A 19,438-nucleotide genomic window follows, 5' to 3' on the forward strand; every position below is an offset into this window, starting at 1 on the left:
AAGCAAATGATATCTGATCTAGTGAGAGGAGAGGGGCCACCCATGCAACAGATAGCTCATACATGTAGACCATTTTAGGGAACTTTGGCTATCATTACTAGAAAGTGGGGAGTATAAGGATACACTGCAGAATTTAGAGAAGGAGAATGATTTATTTTAGAATGGAAAATGAAAGACAAAAGAGTACTGGAGCTCAGTTTTTAAGTCTTTTTAACTCTAAAATAATGATTCAACATTGTACTTAGGGTTTGGGAAGAGAAAGTAAGCATTAAAATATTAGAATTAAAGCATTGGAAACTGTGCACTATATATTGTAAGTGAAGATTATATATGTAATAACGGAGAAACTGAATACATCCCTACCATATAGAGAGGCATTCTGCCTGCCACCTGGCTATGCTCACTGTGGTTCTTGTTTCCTTTGAACCCCACATATTTTTTTTTATTTTTTTATTTTTTTTATTATCTTGAGTATTTCTTATATACATTTCAAGTGTTATTCCCTTTCCCGGTTTCCGGACAGACATCACCCTCCCCCCTCCCCTTCCTTGTGGGTGTTCCCCTCCCAAACCTCCCCCCATTGCCACCCTCCCCGCATAGTCTAGTTCACTGGGTGAACCCCACATATTTATATGTGGTTATTAGAAATGTATGTGATAATCTAAGAAGGACCTGGTTGTACTTTGTAACTAACCATCATCATTCTTGTCCAGGATTCTACATTGACATTTCAGAAATCTGTTTTTCAACCTTTCTATTGCACAAAACAAAATAATTATTAGTTCTTTTTAATGACACAGATATTCATATATGTGGGTTAATAGCCTTTCTATCTCAGCACTTACTACAGATTCTTTTAACAGATATATTTCTTCCTAAGGAAATGAATAATGTTTTTGTGAGCAATGCCTATAAAAAAAATTTTAGTGTGATTCCAATGTCATCCTACCAATAGAATGTTTAATAAATGTATATATTCCAGGAGTTTTATAATTTTATTTAGCAAATACCATGAAAATTACCTTGTTAACCTATGCAGTTTAGAATTGTCTATGTTTGAGGTGGTAACTGCATCACTAACATCACGAGACTTTCACCACTCCTCAGGAAATCATGTGTTTTAAATATAGTTTTCCTATTTCTTTATTCTTCTCTCATACAATACATCACAAGCACAGCCTCCCCTCCCCCTTCTTCCAAGTCTTCTCACCCCCCCCCCCCGCTCCTCCACATTCATTTCTCTTCTGTTTTCCTTAATGACTACTTTAAACGCCGAAAGAGATGGGCGTAGTGGCGTACACCTTTGATCTTAGTGCTTTAGAGACAGACCCAGGTGAATCTCTGTGAACGAAAAGTCAGTCCAGTCTACATATTGAGTTCCAGGATACTAGGTCTACATAGTGAGAATCTGTCTCAAGAACTTAAAACTTTAAGTTTTCCTTTGTAATACAAAGTAGGATTGCTGTGGATCTGAGGCCAGTTTAAGCTACATAGCAAGACCCTATCTTAAAATAAAACTTTTACGTTTAAATTATTCCTCTGTCAGTGGTCCTCACTTGGGAGTTCTTTTTCATTTTTCCTGAATAAATCTACATTTCTCTCTGCTAAAAATTCAACAGAGTGATGTCCTGCTGTATTTTGCCTGAGAACTATTTAAGAGTCTTATACTCTCTGCAATGCCACATGGTATTTTTTCAGGTATTCAGGTTGATTTAAGAGGATAATGTTATCTCTTTTGATTGTACAAACCATTTTTTTTCATTTAGAATCAGAAGAAACGGAAGGGATATGGATAAGGCTATTACAAACAATGCTTTTATCAAAACAGTGAACACCAGACAGGAAAATAATACCTCCTAGATCAAGCAAGTCAGAGAGAGTCAAGTCAGTGATGCTGTCCTTGTGCACAGACATTACATTACATTTTCATAAACTGTTCTCCTAAGTGAGGGAGTTTGTCCCTTAGATGTCACTCATTGGAACATTTGGTTACCATGCATCATGTTAAAGATCCATAAATGCCAACTCAATAGGGTAGCTATGATGCATGATAATATCCTCTGCATATCTGCATAGAGTTCTGTTCAACTGATCCTCATGATACATCACATCAGAGACTCCTGCACTCCAGCTTCAGAGACAGCCAAGAATCCCCATGGGAGCCTTCAGAAGTTTCTGCTACAAGGACTAAAATACCATGAGAGCAGAAAGTCATCCTAGGCTGATAGAATACCCTCCTCCCTAAGTGAAACTATTTATTATGTACTGGCTACACAGTCAGTATGAATGCACTCTTATGATGTAGTGTATCTTTTCATGTAAAAATAATAATCCATTTCTGCTGATAAATAGAATTTAAAATCTAGCAGCATTTTATTTGTCCTGTGCCCTTGTCATTGCAGAATTTTTTGGCAAAATTATGTAATGTGATAATTAAGAATATACACTCTTCTGTAAGCAAATTCAAATATGTATCCCAAGTCACAACCATTTTTACCCATAGGATATTAGCACTCAATATTTAACATCTGCAAGTTTAGTTTCTCAAAGATAAAATGAAAATACTCCAAGTAACAATTTCATGGGGTGGCTGTGTGGGAAAAATTAGTTTATAGGTGGGTAAGGCTTGTCACAACATGATATACCAAGGGAGTGTTCAATATAATTATCTATCCCTTACCAAACATACATGGCTGAAATAATAATAAACCATGGCATATTAGTCTATTCAGGCTCCTATTTAAAAAGAAAATACCATAAACTGAGTAACTTACACACAGCAGAAATTTAGTTTTGTCAGGGTTAGAGGTGATGAAGTCCAAGTTTAAGTGACTACAAAATATGGTGTCTGGTAAGTGTCTATTCTTTATAGATACTGCCTCTTATTACTTCCTCACATAATCAAAGGGGCCAGCTAAATCTAAGTTCTCTTTTATAAAGGCTACTTTTCTATTGCTATAACAAGACACCAGGACCAAGAAAACTTATAGAAGAAATGGTTTGTTCGGAACTTTGTTTCTGAGGGTGAGTCTATGACCATCATGGCTAGTAGCATGGCAACGGGGAGACATGATGCTGGAAAAGTTGCTGATTGCTCGCATCTTTTCCACAGCAAGAGGAAGAGCGAGTCAGAAAGAGCCACTGGGGAGGACAGCTTTGAAAACTTCAAAGTCCACCCCTCAGTGACACAACTTCTCCAAAAGGCCACACCTTCTAATCTTTCTCAAACAATCCCACCAATGGAGGACCAAGCACTCAAATGCATAAGCCTTTGGGGACATTCCCATCCAAACTACCATGGGCAATAATTTCAAGCTGTGCTCTTCAAAAAGAGTACCTCCTAATATCATTGCCAGAGAGCTTACAGTTTATACATTAATAATAGGATTTTTAGCTTTTAAACATGTGAACACATTCAAATCATAGCGTGAACATCACTTAAACTCCAAACTGCATATGATGTCTTGTAGTTCCAACATGTTTATATTTCTTTGCCTTATTTCTTTCTTCTAATTATCTCATAGGCACTTCGGGGTGAAATTGCACCTCTTAAAGAGAATGTCAATCATGTCAATGACCTTGCGCATCACCTGACCACATTGGGCATTCAGCTCTCACCTTATAACCTCAGCATACTGGAAGATCTGAATACCAGATGGAGGCTTCTGCAGGTAGGCATGCTGCTATGCACAATGTCATTCCTTGTTATAGATTCCTTGTTATATATTCCTTGTGTGTACATGAAGCTTGTTTGTAAGGAACAATAAAAGTTACTCAGTTTTCCAGGCCTTTAATTTCAGCCCTTGCAAGTCAGATATTCAGGCGGGTCTCTGTGTATTTCTGGCCGGCTTAGTCTACATAGTGAGTTTCAGGCTAGCCAGAGCTATATACTGAAACCCCGTTTCAAACGAGTATTCATTTCATATTCATAATAACACGATGTTTTGTGTTTCTTAATAAATTTCGTTACTATACCTAATTTCAAAAATGTCCAAAAGCAAGAGTTCAGCATGTCTTGCAATCACATGAAAGACAGTGGTGAACCTCAGTGGATGAGGTGAATTACTATCTGTGCTATTGCTTGGATTCTGACAGCATTCTCCCTTTGCAATTCTAATTGAAACAAGAGTCAATAGTATGGTCTAAACTCGCCTTAAAAGAACAAGTATTGTATTATAAATACACACATAGAAGACATTTTTCATAGGTTTATTAAGTAAAATTGGGAATAGGTATGTGTTTCAGGTATCATTTACTTGCTATGTCCTGCTGTACAATTTATTAAACCATTCTGTACTTTAATCATTCCTCTAAAAGATAATAGAATTCTCTACAATGTTTTTGTTAGAATAAGTCCTAATAATAAATATAATAATAAGTCATTGAAACAGAATTTGCTCTACGGTCCCCTATATATTCTATCTCTTGGTGTTATTACAATTATTATTTTGATGATAATACATAGGCTTGGGAATCTAACTAATTACCTGTGTGTCAAAGATGCCATTTCACCTCAATGGTTGCCAGTACTTTCTTCTCCAATATAGTTACTATAGTGTTGAATGAGCTGATTCACGTAACTTTCAGAATAGCATTTGGCTTACAACAAGAACACAAAAATGGATGTCATGATAGTATATGTTCCCCCTAGAGAGGACCTTTATAGCTCCAAACTATAAAACTGGTTTAGCCATAAAATTAGAGACTCTTTTTTTTCATTTCCAATTTTGTAGGATATAGATTACAAACTCCCAAGAGTAGGAAGAAAACTAGGTTTGAAAGTATTTGGTCTCAAAGTTTTAATAATGAAAAAATGATAAACCAGATTACTCTGCTACCAGCAGTCTATTTAAGAGCGTGATTGAAAGTCCAGTTAAAGAATTGCTTGATCTTTAATAAAAACAAGTTTCAAATTATAGACCTCTTGAGATCTCATATAATACAATTCTTGCATGATGGATAATCCTAAAATATCTGTATGGCAGATTGTTATCTGTGGCATTGACTAAAGCAAGAAAATACAGTTACATGACTCTATGCCTCTATATGTTTGTTGGCCCCAAGGTAGTCCAATACTGTTAAAATATTACAGTTCCATCCTTAAAATATTTCTTCATTTTAAGAACAAATAAAGTAATGTGTATCCCAAGGCCACCAATGTTCACATTTGTTCCATTCACACACACTTAGAATACATTTTTAATTTTCTCATAAAGGTTGAGTGCTGTATTTGTTTTTCAGAGTGTAGTACAAGATTTGTAACAGTTACATGTAAGTTTATGACTCAGGTCAAAGGCTATGAATGATAAGAAAAACTCTAAAGAATCAGTGCTGTGTAGCCCAGATGTAGTGTTATACTCATTTAATCCCAGCACCTGAGAGGAGTAGCCCAGAGCCAGAGTTCTGGGAATTCAAGACCAGTCTGGTATACTTAGTGAGTTTCCTGACAGCTAACAGTTACGTACTGAGACTGTATCAGAAACAAACAAATAAGCAAACAATGGATCAGTGTTATGTGTGCTTGGGGGTGCAACTCAATGGGATAATGCTTACCCAGCATGCCCCAGGCCCTGGGTTATAGCCACAGCACTACAAAGTAATCTTATAGGATACATTCTAGTTATAAGATTTATTTATCTTATTTGTAAAGCATGAGAAAATATTAATGGTTTAATCCTCAAACAAGGAATTGATTGTAAATACATGGAAATATATGAAAAGAGGGAGTGGGCTATAGCAAAAAATAGAGCAATAGTCATTATTGGATTAATTTTAACACATCTCAGCTGCAATTCTGATTTTTAAAATAAAGCAAATCAATTTGTCTAAGGCTACATCCAGTTCATTTCTCTGATCCTGTACCTGTATATCAAGAAGAGATACATGCGGCAAAATTTAATTTAGAACCCATGATGGTGTTTCTTCTACTTATAATACAGATATGGATAGTTGAAATTACATTAGTTCTTCCATAAGTCTAAAACCTTTACCCTGAGGTCATATAGACATGTTAAAACAATTTAATCAGTGTTTGGCTCATGCTTTTTTTGTATATATCAAATTTCACATTTCTATTTTTTTTACCATGACCTTAAAGATATGCTTAGTAGAAAGCTGATGAGCCCAAGGTTTTGGTTTGTACATAACTGAGTCAATCAATTACACACTTTAAGTTCACCATAATTCTAAAAGTTCTGCTATATAATCCTAGCCAACTACAAATGTGAGTCATTATTTAGAAAGGAAAGACAAATAAATAAATCTATATCCATGTTAATAAAAGTTCATTGATGCAGCATTTGTGACATTTCTAGAAACACAGTGTCTATTGAGTGGCCAGAGTATGTGTGCCACTCTTGTAGTCTTAAGGATATCATGTCATACTGGTCATTGTTGTGGTTCATAGATGTCATAGCTGAGTAGAATTGGTAGTTTCTCCCCTTCTTTGGAAGTTTACATGACAACTTTTGGTACAATGAAATCTTGTGCATAGTGGGAGAAGTATGTGGTCTCAGGTCAGTTCCAGAACAGGTTCTCTGAGTTTCATGTCCAAAACACCTTCTGAGAACAGGAGAAACGGCAGATTCCTCAGTTAATTATCCAATACCATGGCCTTGAGATCATATACATACAAGTAGCATTGTAGTGAGGGATAAGATTGTGTTTATATATTTAGAAATGTATCTATATGTGTGTGTGCATGTATGTGTGTGTAAAACAATAATTACAAAAAGAGGTCATGAATTTTGAAAGAAAGCAAGATGAAGTGGATTTGGAGAGATTGAAGGGGCAAAAGGGTGAAATCATAATTATTTTAAAATTAAAAAATAAAAGTATTAAAAGTAAAATAAAACTATAGAACATATTTTAAAAACCTTATATCTATATAACAATTTTATTTAGTTATACAATGAATGACTCATTTAGAATATGCATATTCTGCATTTAGAAGAATGTAGGTAAAACATAAGAAGCCTGTGTTCACCAACATGATGTCAGCATAGATGGACAAAAGAAAGAATGTAGTCAGTTTTGGTGCTATATCTGTTGACAAATAGCACACTAAAAACTAAGTTCCAGTTCACATTTCTTTTCCTCCAAGACAGGAAAGTTGAAAAACACAGTTGCCATAATAGCAAGGCAAATATAAATGTGAGAAAATAAAACAGTTCTAAATTTGGGGAAAATAATGCAAGAGAAGGAATAGAGTTCCATACGATCAAACTTTACCTTCCTGGATATCAGACTATCCTGGGTTTAGTTACATGACAAATTCATTTTGCTTCAGAAAGAAAGCTAGTCTTACATTTTGGCTCTATATAAGATCAGTAAACATGTTTGAAGCATGTAAGTGAAGTAGATGTGACCATTAATAACAGAGTGAGATCTAGTTAAAATTTCCCTGTGCATAGAAATGGTGAGTACAAATTTAACTTTATCTCCAATTAAATGTGTAGTGTGTAAATAGAAGTGCACAAATAGAAGTGCACAAATAGAAGTGCATGATGCCAGTTTACTTGTTTGGATTGTTTGTTACAATAATTTCTTCCCTCTCAGTGTGCAATGACATACATGTTACTACTTAAAGCTTTCACGGGTGCTGAAGTGCTGCTTTATTACGTGTTCTCACCTACTTTTCCACAATCCTTGCAGCATTCTGATTATGTATTATAAGCATCCATTATGATTATTCACTTTCACAAGTAAGGAAATTGAGACTTAGAATCAGGGCACAGACACAATCGCCTCGAGTGAATACTGCCATGAGGGCTAAATCAAGTCTTCAGATCTGTCCAGTCATATTTCCTCTCATTAAAGTCCCATTAAACTTGGGATTAACCAAGCCATACTTTAAATCTATTTTGGAGAAGGCAAAGTACGAAGTGCTTGAAGTTTTTCCAAATGTGCCCTCTTATTAAATGATTCGTGGGTACATTAACTTTGAAATCTTCCTTTAACAAACCAATGAATTAGTAAGTTCAGTTCAGTTTACCTTTTTTTTTTCTCTTTTTTTTTTATTAACTTGAGTATTTCTTATATACATTTCGAGTGTTATTCCCTTTCCCGGTTTCCGGGCAAACATCCCCCTCCCCCCTCCCCTTCCTTATGGGTGTTCCCCTCCCAACCCTCCCCCCATTGCCACCCTCCCCCCATAGACTAGTTCACTGGGGGTTCAGTCTTAGCAGGACCCAGGGCTTACCCTTCCACTGGTGCTCTTACTAGGATATTCATTGCTACCTATGGGGTCAGAGTCCAGGGTCAGTCCATGTATAGTCTTTAGGTAGTGGCTTAGTCCCTGGAAGCTCAGGTTGCTTGGCATTGTTGTACTTTTGGGGTCTCGAGTCCCTTCAAGCTCTTCCAGTTCTTTCTCTGATTCCTTCAATAGGGGACCTATTCTCAATTCAGTGGTTTGCTGCTGGCATTCGCCTCTGTATTTGCTGTATTCTGGCTGTGTCTCTCAGGAGAGATCTACATCCGGCTCCTGTCGGTCTGCACTTCTTTGCTTCATCCATCTTGTCTAATTGGGTGGCTGTATATGTATGGGCCACATGTGGGGCAGGCTCTGAATGTGTGTTCCTTCAGTCTCTGTTTTAATCTTTGCCTCTCCCTTCCCTGCCAAGGGTATTCTTTTTCCTCATTTAAAGAAGGAGTGAAGCATTCACATTTTGATCATCCGTCTTGAGTTTCGTTTGTTCTAGGGATCTAGGGTAATTCAAGCATTTGGGCTAATAGCCACTTATCAATGAGTGCATACCATGTATGTCTTTCTGTGATTGGGTTAGCTCACTCAGGATGATATTTTCCAGTTCCAACCATTTGCCTACGAATTTCATAAACTCATTGTTTTTGATAGCTGAGTAATATTCCATTGTGTAGATGTACCACATTTTCTGTATCCATTCCTCTGTTGAAAGGCATCTGGGTTCTTTCCATTTTCTGGCTATTATAAATAAGGCTGCGATGAACATAGTGGAGCACGTGTCTCTTTTATATGTTGAGGCATCTTTTGGGTATATGCCCAAGAGAGGTATAGCTGGATCCTCAGGCAGGTCAATGTCCAATTTTCTGAGGAACCTCCAGACTGATTTCCAGAATGGTTTTACCAGTCTGCAATCCCACCAACAATGGAGGAGTGTTCCTCTTTCTCCACATCCTCGCCAGCATCTGCTGTCACCTGAGTTTTTGATCTTAGCCATTCTCACTGGTGTGAGGTGAAATCTCAGGGTTGTTTTGATTTGCATTTCCCTTATGACTAAAGATGTTGAACATTTCTTTAGGTGTTTCTCAGCCATTCGGCATTCCTCAGCTGTGAATTCTTTGTTTAGCTCTGAACCCCATTTTTTAATAGGGTTATTTGTTTCCCTGCGGTCTAACTTCTTGAGTTCTTTGTATATTTTGGATATAAGGCCTCTATCTGTTGTAGGATTGGTAAAGATCTTTTCCCAATCTGTTGGTTGCCGTTTTGTCCTAACCACAGTGTCCTTTGCCTTACAGAAGCTTTGCAGTTTTATGAGATCCCATTTGTCGATTCTTGATCTTAGAGCATAAGCCATTGGTGTTTTGTTCAGGAAATTTTTTCCAGTGCCCATGTGTTCCAGATGCTTCCCTAGTTTTTCTTCTATTAGTTTGAGTGTGTCTGGTTTGATGTGGAGGTCCTTGATCCACTTGGACTTAAGCTTTGTACAGGGTGATAAGCATGGATCGATCTGCATTCTTCTACATGTTGCCCTCCAGTTGAACCAGCACCATTTGCTGAAAAGGCTATCTTTTTTCCATTGGATGGTTTTGGCTCCTTTGTCAAAAATCAAGTGACCATAGGTGTGTGGGTTCATTTCTGGGTCTTCAATTCTATTCCATTGGTCTATCTGTCTGTCTCTGTACCAATACCATGCAGTTTTTATCACTATTGCTCTGTAATACTGCTTGAGTTCAGGGATAGTGATTCCCCCTGAAGTCCTTTTATTGTTGAGGATAGCTTTAGCTATCCTGGGTTTTTTGTTATTCCAGATGAATTTGCAAATTGTTCTGTCTCACTCTTTGAAGAATTGGATTAGTATTTTGATGGGGATTGCATTGAATCTGTAGATTGCTTTTGGTAAAATGGCCATTTTTACTATATTAATCCTGCCAATCCATGAGCATGGGAGATCTTTCCATCTTCTGAGGTCTTCTTCAATTTCTTTCCTCAGTGTCTTGAAGTTCTTATTGTACAGATCTTTTACTTGCTTGGTTAAAGTCACACCGAGGTACTTTATATTATTTGGGTCTATTATGAAGGGTGTCGTTTCCCTAATTTCTTTCTTGGCTTGTTTCTCTTTTGTATAGAGGAAGGCAACTGATTTATTTGAGTTAATTTTATACCCAGCCACTTTGCTGAAGTTCTTTATCAGCTTTAGTAGTTCTCTGGTGGAACTTTTGGGATCACTTAAATATACTATCATGTCATCTGCAAATAGTGATATTTTGACCTCTTCTTTTCCGATCTGTATCCCCTTGATCTCCTTTTGTTGTCTGATTGCTCTGGCTAGAACTTCAAGAACTATATTGAATAAGTAGGGAGAGAGTGGGCAGCCTTGTCTAGTCCCTGATTTTAGTGGGATTGCTTCAAGTTTCTCTCCATTTAGTTTAATGTTAGCAACTGGTTTGCTGTATATGGCTTTTACTATGTTTAGGTATGGGCCTTGAATTCCTATTCTTTCCAGGACTTTTATCATGAAGGGGTGTTGAATTTTGTCAAATGCTTTCTCAGCATCTAATGAAATGATCATGTGGTTCTGTTCTTTCAGTTTGTTTATATAATGGATCACGTTGATGGTTTTCCGTATATTAAACCATCCCTGCATGCCTGGGATGAAGCCTACTTGATCATGGTGGATGATTGTTTTGATGTGCTCTTGAATTCGGTTTGCCAGAATTTTATTGAGTATTTTTGCGTCGATATTCATAAGGGAAATTGGTCTGAAGTTCTCTTTCTTTGTTGGGTCTTTGTGTGGTTTAGGTATAAGAGTAATTGTGGCTTCGTAGAAGGAATTCGGTAGGGCTCCATCTGTTTCAATTTTGTGGAATAGTTTGGATAATATTGATATGAGGTCTTCTATGAATGTCTGATAGAATTCTGCACTAAACCCGTCTGGACCTGTCCTCTTTTTGGTTTGGAGACCTTTAATGACTGCTTCTATTTCCTTAGGAGTTATGGGGTTGTTTAACTGGTTTATCTGTTCCTGATTTAACTTCGATACCTGGTATCTGTCTAGGAAATTGTCCATTTCCTGAAGATTTTCAAATTTTGTTGAATATAAGTTTTTATAGTAAGATCTGATGATTTTTTGAATTTCCTCTGAATCTGTAGTTATGTCTCCCTTTTCATTTCTGATTTTGTTAATTTGGACACACTCTCTGTGTCCTCTCGTTAGTCTGGCTAAGGGTTTATCTAGTTGATTTTCTCAAAGAACCAACTTTTGGTTCTGTTGATTCTTTCTATGGTCCTTTTTGTTTCTACTTGGTTGATTTCAGCTCTGAGTTTGATTATTTCCTGCCTTCTACTCCTCCTGGGTGGATTTGCTTCTTTTTGTTCTAGAGCTTTTAGGTGTGCTGTCAAGCTGCTGACATATGCTCTTTCCTGTTTCTTTCTGCAGGCACTCAGCGCTGTGAGTTTTCCTCTTAGCACAGCTTTCATTGTGTCCCATTAGTTTGAGTATGTTGTATCTTCATTTTCATTAAATTCTAAAAAGTTTTTAATTTCTTTCTTTATTTCTTCCTTGACCAGATTATCATTGAGTAGAGCATTGTTCAATTTCCACGTATATGTGGGCATTCTTCCGTTGTTATTGAAGACCAGTTTTAGGCCGTGGTGGTCCGATAGCACGCATGGGATTATTTCTATCTTTCTGTACCTGTTGAGGCCCGTTTTTTGACCAATTATATGGTCAATTTTGGAGAAAGTACCATGAGGAGCTGAGAAGAAGGTATATCCTTTTGCTTTAGGATAGAATGTTCTATAAATATCCGTTAAGTCCATTTGGCTCATGACTTCTCTTAGTCTGTCGACGTCACTGTTTAATTTCTGTTTCCATGATCTGTCCATTGATGAGAGTGGGGTGTTGAAATCTCCCACTATTATTGTGTGAGGTGCAATGTGTGTTTTGAGCTTTAGTAAGGTTTCTTTTACGTATGTAGGTGCCCTTGTATTTGGGTCATAGATATTTAGGATTGAGAGTTCATCTTGGTGGATTTTTCCTTTGATGAATATGAAGTGTCCTTCCTTATCTTTTTTGATGACTTTTAGTTGGAAATTGATTTTATTTGATATTAGAATGGCTACTCCAGCTTGCTTCTTCTGACCATTTGCTTGGAAAGTTGTTTTCCATCCTTTCACTCTGAGGTAGTGTCTGTCTTTGTCTCTGAGGTGTGTTTCCTGTAGGCAGCAGAATGCAGGGTCCTCGTTGCGTATCCAGTTTGTTAATCTATGTCTTTGTTTTGGGGAGTTGAGGCCATTGATATTGAGAGATATTAAGGAATAGTGATTATTGTTTCCCTTTATATTCATATTTGGATGTGAGGTTATGTTTGTGTGCTTTCATTCTCTTTGTTTTGTTGCCAAGACGATTAGTTTCTTGCTTCTTCTAGGGTATAGCTTGCCTCCTTATGTTGGGCTTTACCATTTATTATCCTTTGTAGTGCTGGAATTGTGGAAAGATATTGTGTAAATTTGGTTTTGTCATGGAATATCTTGGTTTCTCCATCAATGTTAATTGAGAGTTTTGCTGGATACAGTAACCTGGGCTGGCATTTGTGTTCTCTTAGGGTCTGTATGACATCAGTCCAGGATCTTCTGGCCTTCATAGTTTCTGGCGAGAAGTCTGGTGTGATTCTGATAGGTCTCCCTTTATATGTTACTTGACCTTTTTCCCTTACTGCTTTTAATATTCTTTCTTTATTTTGTGCGTTTGGTGTTTTGACAATTATGTGACGGGAGGTGTTTCTTTTCTGGTCCAATCTATTTGGAGTTCTGTAGGCTTCTTGTATGTCTATGGGTATCTCTTTTTTTAGGTTAGGGAAGTTTTCTTCTATGATTTTGTTGAAGATATTTACTGGTCCTTTGAGCTGGGAGTCTTCACTCTCTTCTATACCTATTATCCTTAGGTTTGATCTTCTCATTGAGTCCTGAATTTCCTGTATGTTTTGGACCAGTAGCTTTTTCCGCTTTACATTATCTTTGACAGTTGAGTCAATGATTTCTATGGAATCTTCTGCTCCTGAGATTCTCTCTTCCATCTTTTGTATTCTGTTGGTGAAGCTTGTATCTACAGCTCCTTGTCTCTTCTTTTGGTTTTCTATATCCAGGGTTGTTTCCATGTGTTCTTTCTTGATTGCTTCTATTTCCATTTTTAATTCCTTCAACTGTTTGATTGTGTTTTCCTGGAATTCTTTCAGGGATTTTTGTGTCTCCTCTCTATGGGCTTCTACTTGTTTATTTATGTTTTCCTGGAATTCTTTCAGGGATTTTTGCGATTCTTTCAGACATTTTTGCGATTCCTCTCTGTAGGCTTCTACTTGTTCTCTAAGGGAGTTATTCATGTCTTTCTTGAAGTCCTCCAGCATCATGATCAAATATGATTTTGAAACTAGATCTTGCTTTTCTGGTGTGTTTGGATATTCCGTGTTTGCTTTGGTGGGAGAATTGGGCTCCGATGATGCCATGTAGTCTTGGTTTCTGTTGCTTGTGTTCCTGCGCTTGCCTCTCGCCATCAGATTATCTCTAGTGTTACTTTGTTCTGCTATTTCTGACAGTGGCTAGACTGTCCTATAAGCCTGTGTGTCAGGAGTGCTGTAGACCTGTTTTCCTCTCTTTCAGTCAGTTATGGGGACAGAGTGTTCTGCTTTCCGGCGTGTAGTTTTTCCTCTCTACAGGTCTTCAGCTGTTCCTGTGGGCCTGTGTCTTGAGTTCACCAGGCAGCTTTCTTGCAGCAGAAAATTTGGTCTTACCTGTGGTCCTGAGGCTCAAGTTCGCTCGTGGGGTGCTGCCCAGGGGCTCTCTGCAGCGGCAGCAACCAGGAAGACCTGTGCCGCCCCTTCCGGGAGCTTCAGTGCACCAGGGTTCCAGATGGTCTTTGGCTTTTTCCTCTGGCGTCTGAGATGTGTGTGCAGGGAGCAGTCTCTTCTGGTTTCCCAGGCTTGTCTGCCTCTCTGAAGGTTTAGCTCTCCCTCCCACGGGATTTGGGTGCAGAGAACTGTTTATCCGGTCTGTTTCTTTCAGGTTCCTGCGGTGTCTCAGGCAGGGGTCCTGCCGCTCCTGGGCCCTCCCCCACGGGAGCCCAGAGGCCTTATACAGTTTCCTCTTGGGCCAGGGATGTGGGCAGGGGTGAGCAGTGTTGGTGGTCTCTTCTGCTCTGCAGCCTCAGGAGTGCCCACCTGACCAGGCGGTTGGGTCTCTCTCTCACCGGGTCTGGGAGCAGAGAGCTGCTGCGGGCCGGGATCTGCGGGTGTGGGACTTCCAGTAAACACAGAACGTGCCCGGTCCTAGAGAAATTCTGCTTCCGTGTGTCCCAAGCTCACCAGGCAGCTTTCTTGCAGCAGAAAATTTGGTCTTACCTGTGGTCCCGAGGCTCAGGTTCGCTCGTGGGGTGCTGCCCAGGGGCTCTCTGCAGCGGCAGCAACCAGGAAGCTCAGTTTACCTTTAAAAATGACACTTTTTTCAAATGTAATATTTTAATCTATTCTTATTGCCCTTACAACTTAGCACCTACATTAAAATCAACAGCAAGTTACTTTAATATGTCAACTTTTAAATTATAACCAATCCTAACATTTAGTACAAATAAATATCAAAACCCAAAAGGCAAGAAAGTTCAAAAAAAAGAATCCTTCTCAATTTTGAAGTAAAGCATATACATTGAGGAGAATGGCCATTTTCTTTATTCATGGAATAAATGGTCCACCATCATTCTGAACTCATGAAAAAAAACCCATATATGACAACAGAAAGATAAGATACACTCTAATATAAATAATATGTGCTTTATTAGCCTTAAGACATGATAGAATGTAAAAACATTTTAAATTAAATATTATAAAGGCATTTCCAGGTATAGAATTATTTCAATATGTTAAAGAACCATGCTATTAATGATGCACATTTTAGAAGGCTTGCCCACATTCTTCTGATATTATGTACACATGTTTACTCTCCTCCTGCACACAACTTTAGTCACTTTCTGCCCCAAGATTCTAAGCACTTATATCCTGCATACCCAAGCCTGCTGTCATTCTCTCTGTTTCCTATATTGAATTAGTTCTGTGTATGCATTTACTGTATACTTCAAAATCATTATAATAATCCTATATGGTCCATGGATAACTGACGAAAAAGTCCTTTTATATACAATATCAACCAGCTAGACCCTCCACCCTAGAGCTCCCAGGGACTAAACAACCAACCAAAAAGTTCACATGGAGGAACTCATGACTCCAGCTACATATGTAGCAGAGGATGGCATTGTTTGCATCAATAGGAAACAACTGGTCCTGTGAAGGCTCATTTCCCCATGTAGGAGAGTGCCAGGGTGGTGAGGTGGGAGTGTGTAGGAGGGAGGAAGAGAATCCTCATAGAATAAAGGGGGGAGAAAGGGAAAGGGGGAAACTGGGAAATGGGATAACATTTGAAATGTAAATACATAAAATATCCAATAAAAATGCAAGAAGACATACAGTATCAATAAATAAATAAATACTTTAACTTGAAAAAATATTCTCCTATAGGTATGTGTTCTTTTATTACTCCCAGAATAGTCCATAGTCTTTCAATTTCTCCACGCCATAAATATACAGGATTACTTATATGGCTTTATTTTTAAATAAAACTAAACAAACCATTTAGATTTTAAAAATGAAAACCAGGATGGGGGAATAGTTCAATGGATGTTGCTTGATGTTTGGATGTAATGACCTTAGTTAAGATACATAGATCCTATATAAAACTCAGACCAGATAGCAATTATATGAAATCCTATATCTCCTAAGACAAGATGGAACATAGAAACAGAAACATTCCTAGACGCTTGCAGGCTAGATAGCCTGGCATACCTGGGGAGGGGGACAGCCAGCCAGACGGATGGATGAAGAAACAGACAGATGAACAGACAGACAGAGAGACATAGCGGCAGAGGTGGAGAGAGACCTTGTCTAAAACAAGGTTAATGTCTGACACCGAAGATTGTCTTCTGAATCCTATATGTGTGTCATGTCACTCATGGACCCACATGAACACCAAAAAACAACACATTTATGTGCACACATGTTTTACACACACACACACACACACACACACACACACACACACACACACTTTCAAAAGAATAAAACCAACAGAAATATATGGCTAATTTTGGTGAAATAGATTTTCTAAGTAGGTTCTTTATCTGTGTTCTTAATCACCATCATTGAATACCATATCTAATCCTACAAATACATTGGCAGATTCTTACATTTTTCTTGCACCTTTCTTTTCTATAATGATTCTATGGTAATTCCTTTGCATTGTGAAGTCTCTTCTTAGCAGGAAGTCTAGGTGAGCTGCACCATCTGTTCTTGCTAGTAACATAGGCCCTATTGCTGAGAAAATACGCGGAGGATATTCCACCCCCCCTCAGAATTACTAAGGGATGATTCTACTGGTATCTACCTAACATGTCCTCCTTTGATTTCTTTCTTCAGGAACACTTATACTTTTTGAGATTAGAGATTTGAACTCAATCTGAGGACATTCTCTATGAAAATTTCTGTATCCGTGTTTCTCAAAATTTAATGAACATCAGAATCACTTGAAAAACGGATTAAAACAATTTTCTAGGTCCCCTCATTCAAAGTTTTGGATTGACTAGGACTTTAGGGCAATTTGAGATTCTGTAATGAACTACGGAAATGATCCCTGAAATGTATTTCTATCAAATTCCCAAAGAATGTGGATGTTGTTCCATGGACCATACTTTGAGAACCACTGTAGCACATGTAGGTAGTCAAGTTTAAAGTCTGGGAAAAATACATGTCTTCAAACGATTAGAGCCCTTGAGTATTTAAACTCTAACTGGAGAGACAGAGCAGAGCAGCATGCAGAAACTTCAGTTCTGCAGAAGTTTCAGTGCCATGGAACCATAAAGACCAAGCACTTAACTTCTCTATGGGCTAGAGGAGGTGGGTAAAGGGAAACTTGAAGAAAGCAGGGAAGCTTTTAATAAATTGCAAGCAACATGCTAAGATGTTGTATATGTGTACTATATTTCAAATGTCCTTGTCTAAAATATGTTGTCTAATGTGGTAGCACATGAGATTGTTGGGACCTTGACTTTATCACATCTACATAGTGACATGTTACAATGTAGCATACATTGTTTTCAAAGACTTAGAAAAATGTAAAATTACTAAATTGTGTTTTTACTGAGTACATGTAGAACTGAGAATATTTTACATCGTTAGTTAAATGGTGTTATCACAAAGAATTTCCCTCATTTATTCTTAATTATTATTCAAAGTTGAATATTTTTCTTGAAGATAAACGGAGTCTGCCTGTCCCTTCAAATGCTACAACATATAGTATTATTACATTTGACTTTTTAAATGCAATTATTAGAACATTTAATATTACATATGTAGCATTCACTGTCCTTGCATTGGACATCACTGGTCTATAAAATACTTTTCACAACTTGTTGTAAACAGGTATTTTAAAGCAAAAGTTTGCACTCCAGCATTCTCAATAAGCCAGGCTCAATCACGAGTCCCATTACAATCAAAGAGATAAGAAATGGTGAAAGACAGAAGATATTTTTCAGTGTGACTATATTGGGAAGGGGAACAAATATAAGAGAAATGGTTGCCCCAGACCACCTTCTGGGTTCTGACAGGAGTTTTAAGTTTAAGTAGAGAACAAAAAGTATGCACACTTTGAAGCCAGTCTGTTTAAGGTACGGTCCCATCCATCATTACCTCTTCTCTGGTCTTAGAATATGGTCTGAAAAGCCCTTACTAAAGTTATTTGAAAAAGTTCTTGAGGGAATAGATTGCTTGCAATAGATAATTATAACTGCATCAGAATGCAGCCTCAAATTCATCAGGAAGAGAGATCAGTCTTATGAGGTTCTGTTGTTCTGGGAATCCAAGGTGACTCAATTGGAACACTTAATCATAATGACATACGTGGTCATTTAAATGAGAACTGTCCCCCAAAGGCTGAGGCATTTAGTTTCTAGTTGGGAGTGCTGTTGAGAGAGGTTACTGAGTGGTTCAGCCCTACCAGAGGAACTACACTGGTCTTGAGAGTTTATAGCCTCGCCCCACTTCCAGTTCACTGACTCTGTTTTGTGTTGGCTTTTGAAGATGTCAATCTTCTTGTTCTGGAGACCAGCTAACATGACCTACCCCCCATTAGGCACTCTCTCCTCCGTTTCATAAACACAAACTCTTCCTTCTATAAATTGCCTGGACCACGGTGCTTTCTCACAGCAACAGAAAAGTAAACATGTCTTCCTGCTTTAAACCAACAGAAACAAAAGGACACAAACTGAAAGCCCTTGTGCCTGGGTTCCATCTCTGATTTGTAGTCCTAAGGGAGGAGTCAAGGCTTTCCTGCAAAAGCATCCTCTAATTGTTTAACTACCAGAGTTCACAGTTACCTGTAAAACTGAGGAGAACATCCCCCACCCCACAAACAGATTCACCTGGCCTTACAAGCACCCTGTGATTCTGCATGTCTCTCAGGTTTTGGCGAGGTACTATTATTCTGTAACCACAAATGGAAAACTGCCTCTCATACTACAGATCATAGGATTTTACAGAAAAGCACAAAAATGTATGGCATGAGTGTGTGCCTGTATCTGGAATATAAGTGGTGCCTGTATCTGGAATATAAAACTGTCCTCCTCATACACCACTGTTTTTTTTATATATATATAAAGAAAGCGATTGTATTACTAACATAAATTTTAACCAGCTGGTCACTTTTTTCTCAATTTAAAGATGCTTGATAATACTTCTGTCATGAGTTAGTCCTGATGTCTTTGAGACTGTGAGTGGAAGATTTGCATGGTTAAAAGAAATTCGAAGCTATTCTTCCACCCCACCTATCGCAACAATATATAAGAAAAATAACCCTAATACATTCTAAATGATGGTTTGCTCTTTTAAAAAGATGTCGATTGCTGGGGCAAGCCTGGTGCTCTTACTGACAGTTTTCAAAACACTGAAGGTAAAGGAAATGAAAAGAACAAAGAAGAAGGAAGAAGCTGTTTATTTTTGAAAAGGTTAGGTCAGGAAGGATTTGTTGTTATTAGGAGTAGAATGACCCATGAAAAAAGGACAATTAAGTTCTAGGGAAACATCTTTTCAGTAAGGAGAGAACAATCCTTTATGCTTGACCTCAACTCTGTTAAAGAAAAAAAAAAAA

At 37.9% G+C, this 19,438-nt stretch overlaps 1 protein-coding gene across 9 annotated transcripts in view; it reads left to right on the top strand.

Annotated features, from left to right (window-relative positions):
- The window catches only part of Dmd (dystrophin), a 2,349,574-nt gene that overhangs the window by 1,949,770 nt on the left and 380,366 nt on the right, over positions 1–19,438 (top strand). For all 9 annotated transcript variants that reach the window (XM_087599109.1, NM_001370876.1, XM_087599108.1 and 6 more), the window contains 1 exon segment: positions 3,525–3,671. In XM_087599109.1, coding sequence (XP_087455235.1) covers positions 3,525–3,671 — 147 coding nt within the window.

Source organism: Rattus norvegicus, chromosome X (genome assembly GCF_021556685.1).
Source record: "Rattus norvegicus strain SHRSP/BbbUtx chromosome X, alternate assembly SHRSP_T2T, whole genome shotgun sequence".
Classification (NCBI taxonomy): domain Eukaryota; kingdom Metazoa; phylum Chordata; class Mammalia; order Rodentia; family Muridae; genus Rattus; species Rattus norvegicus.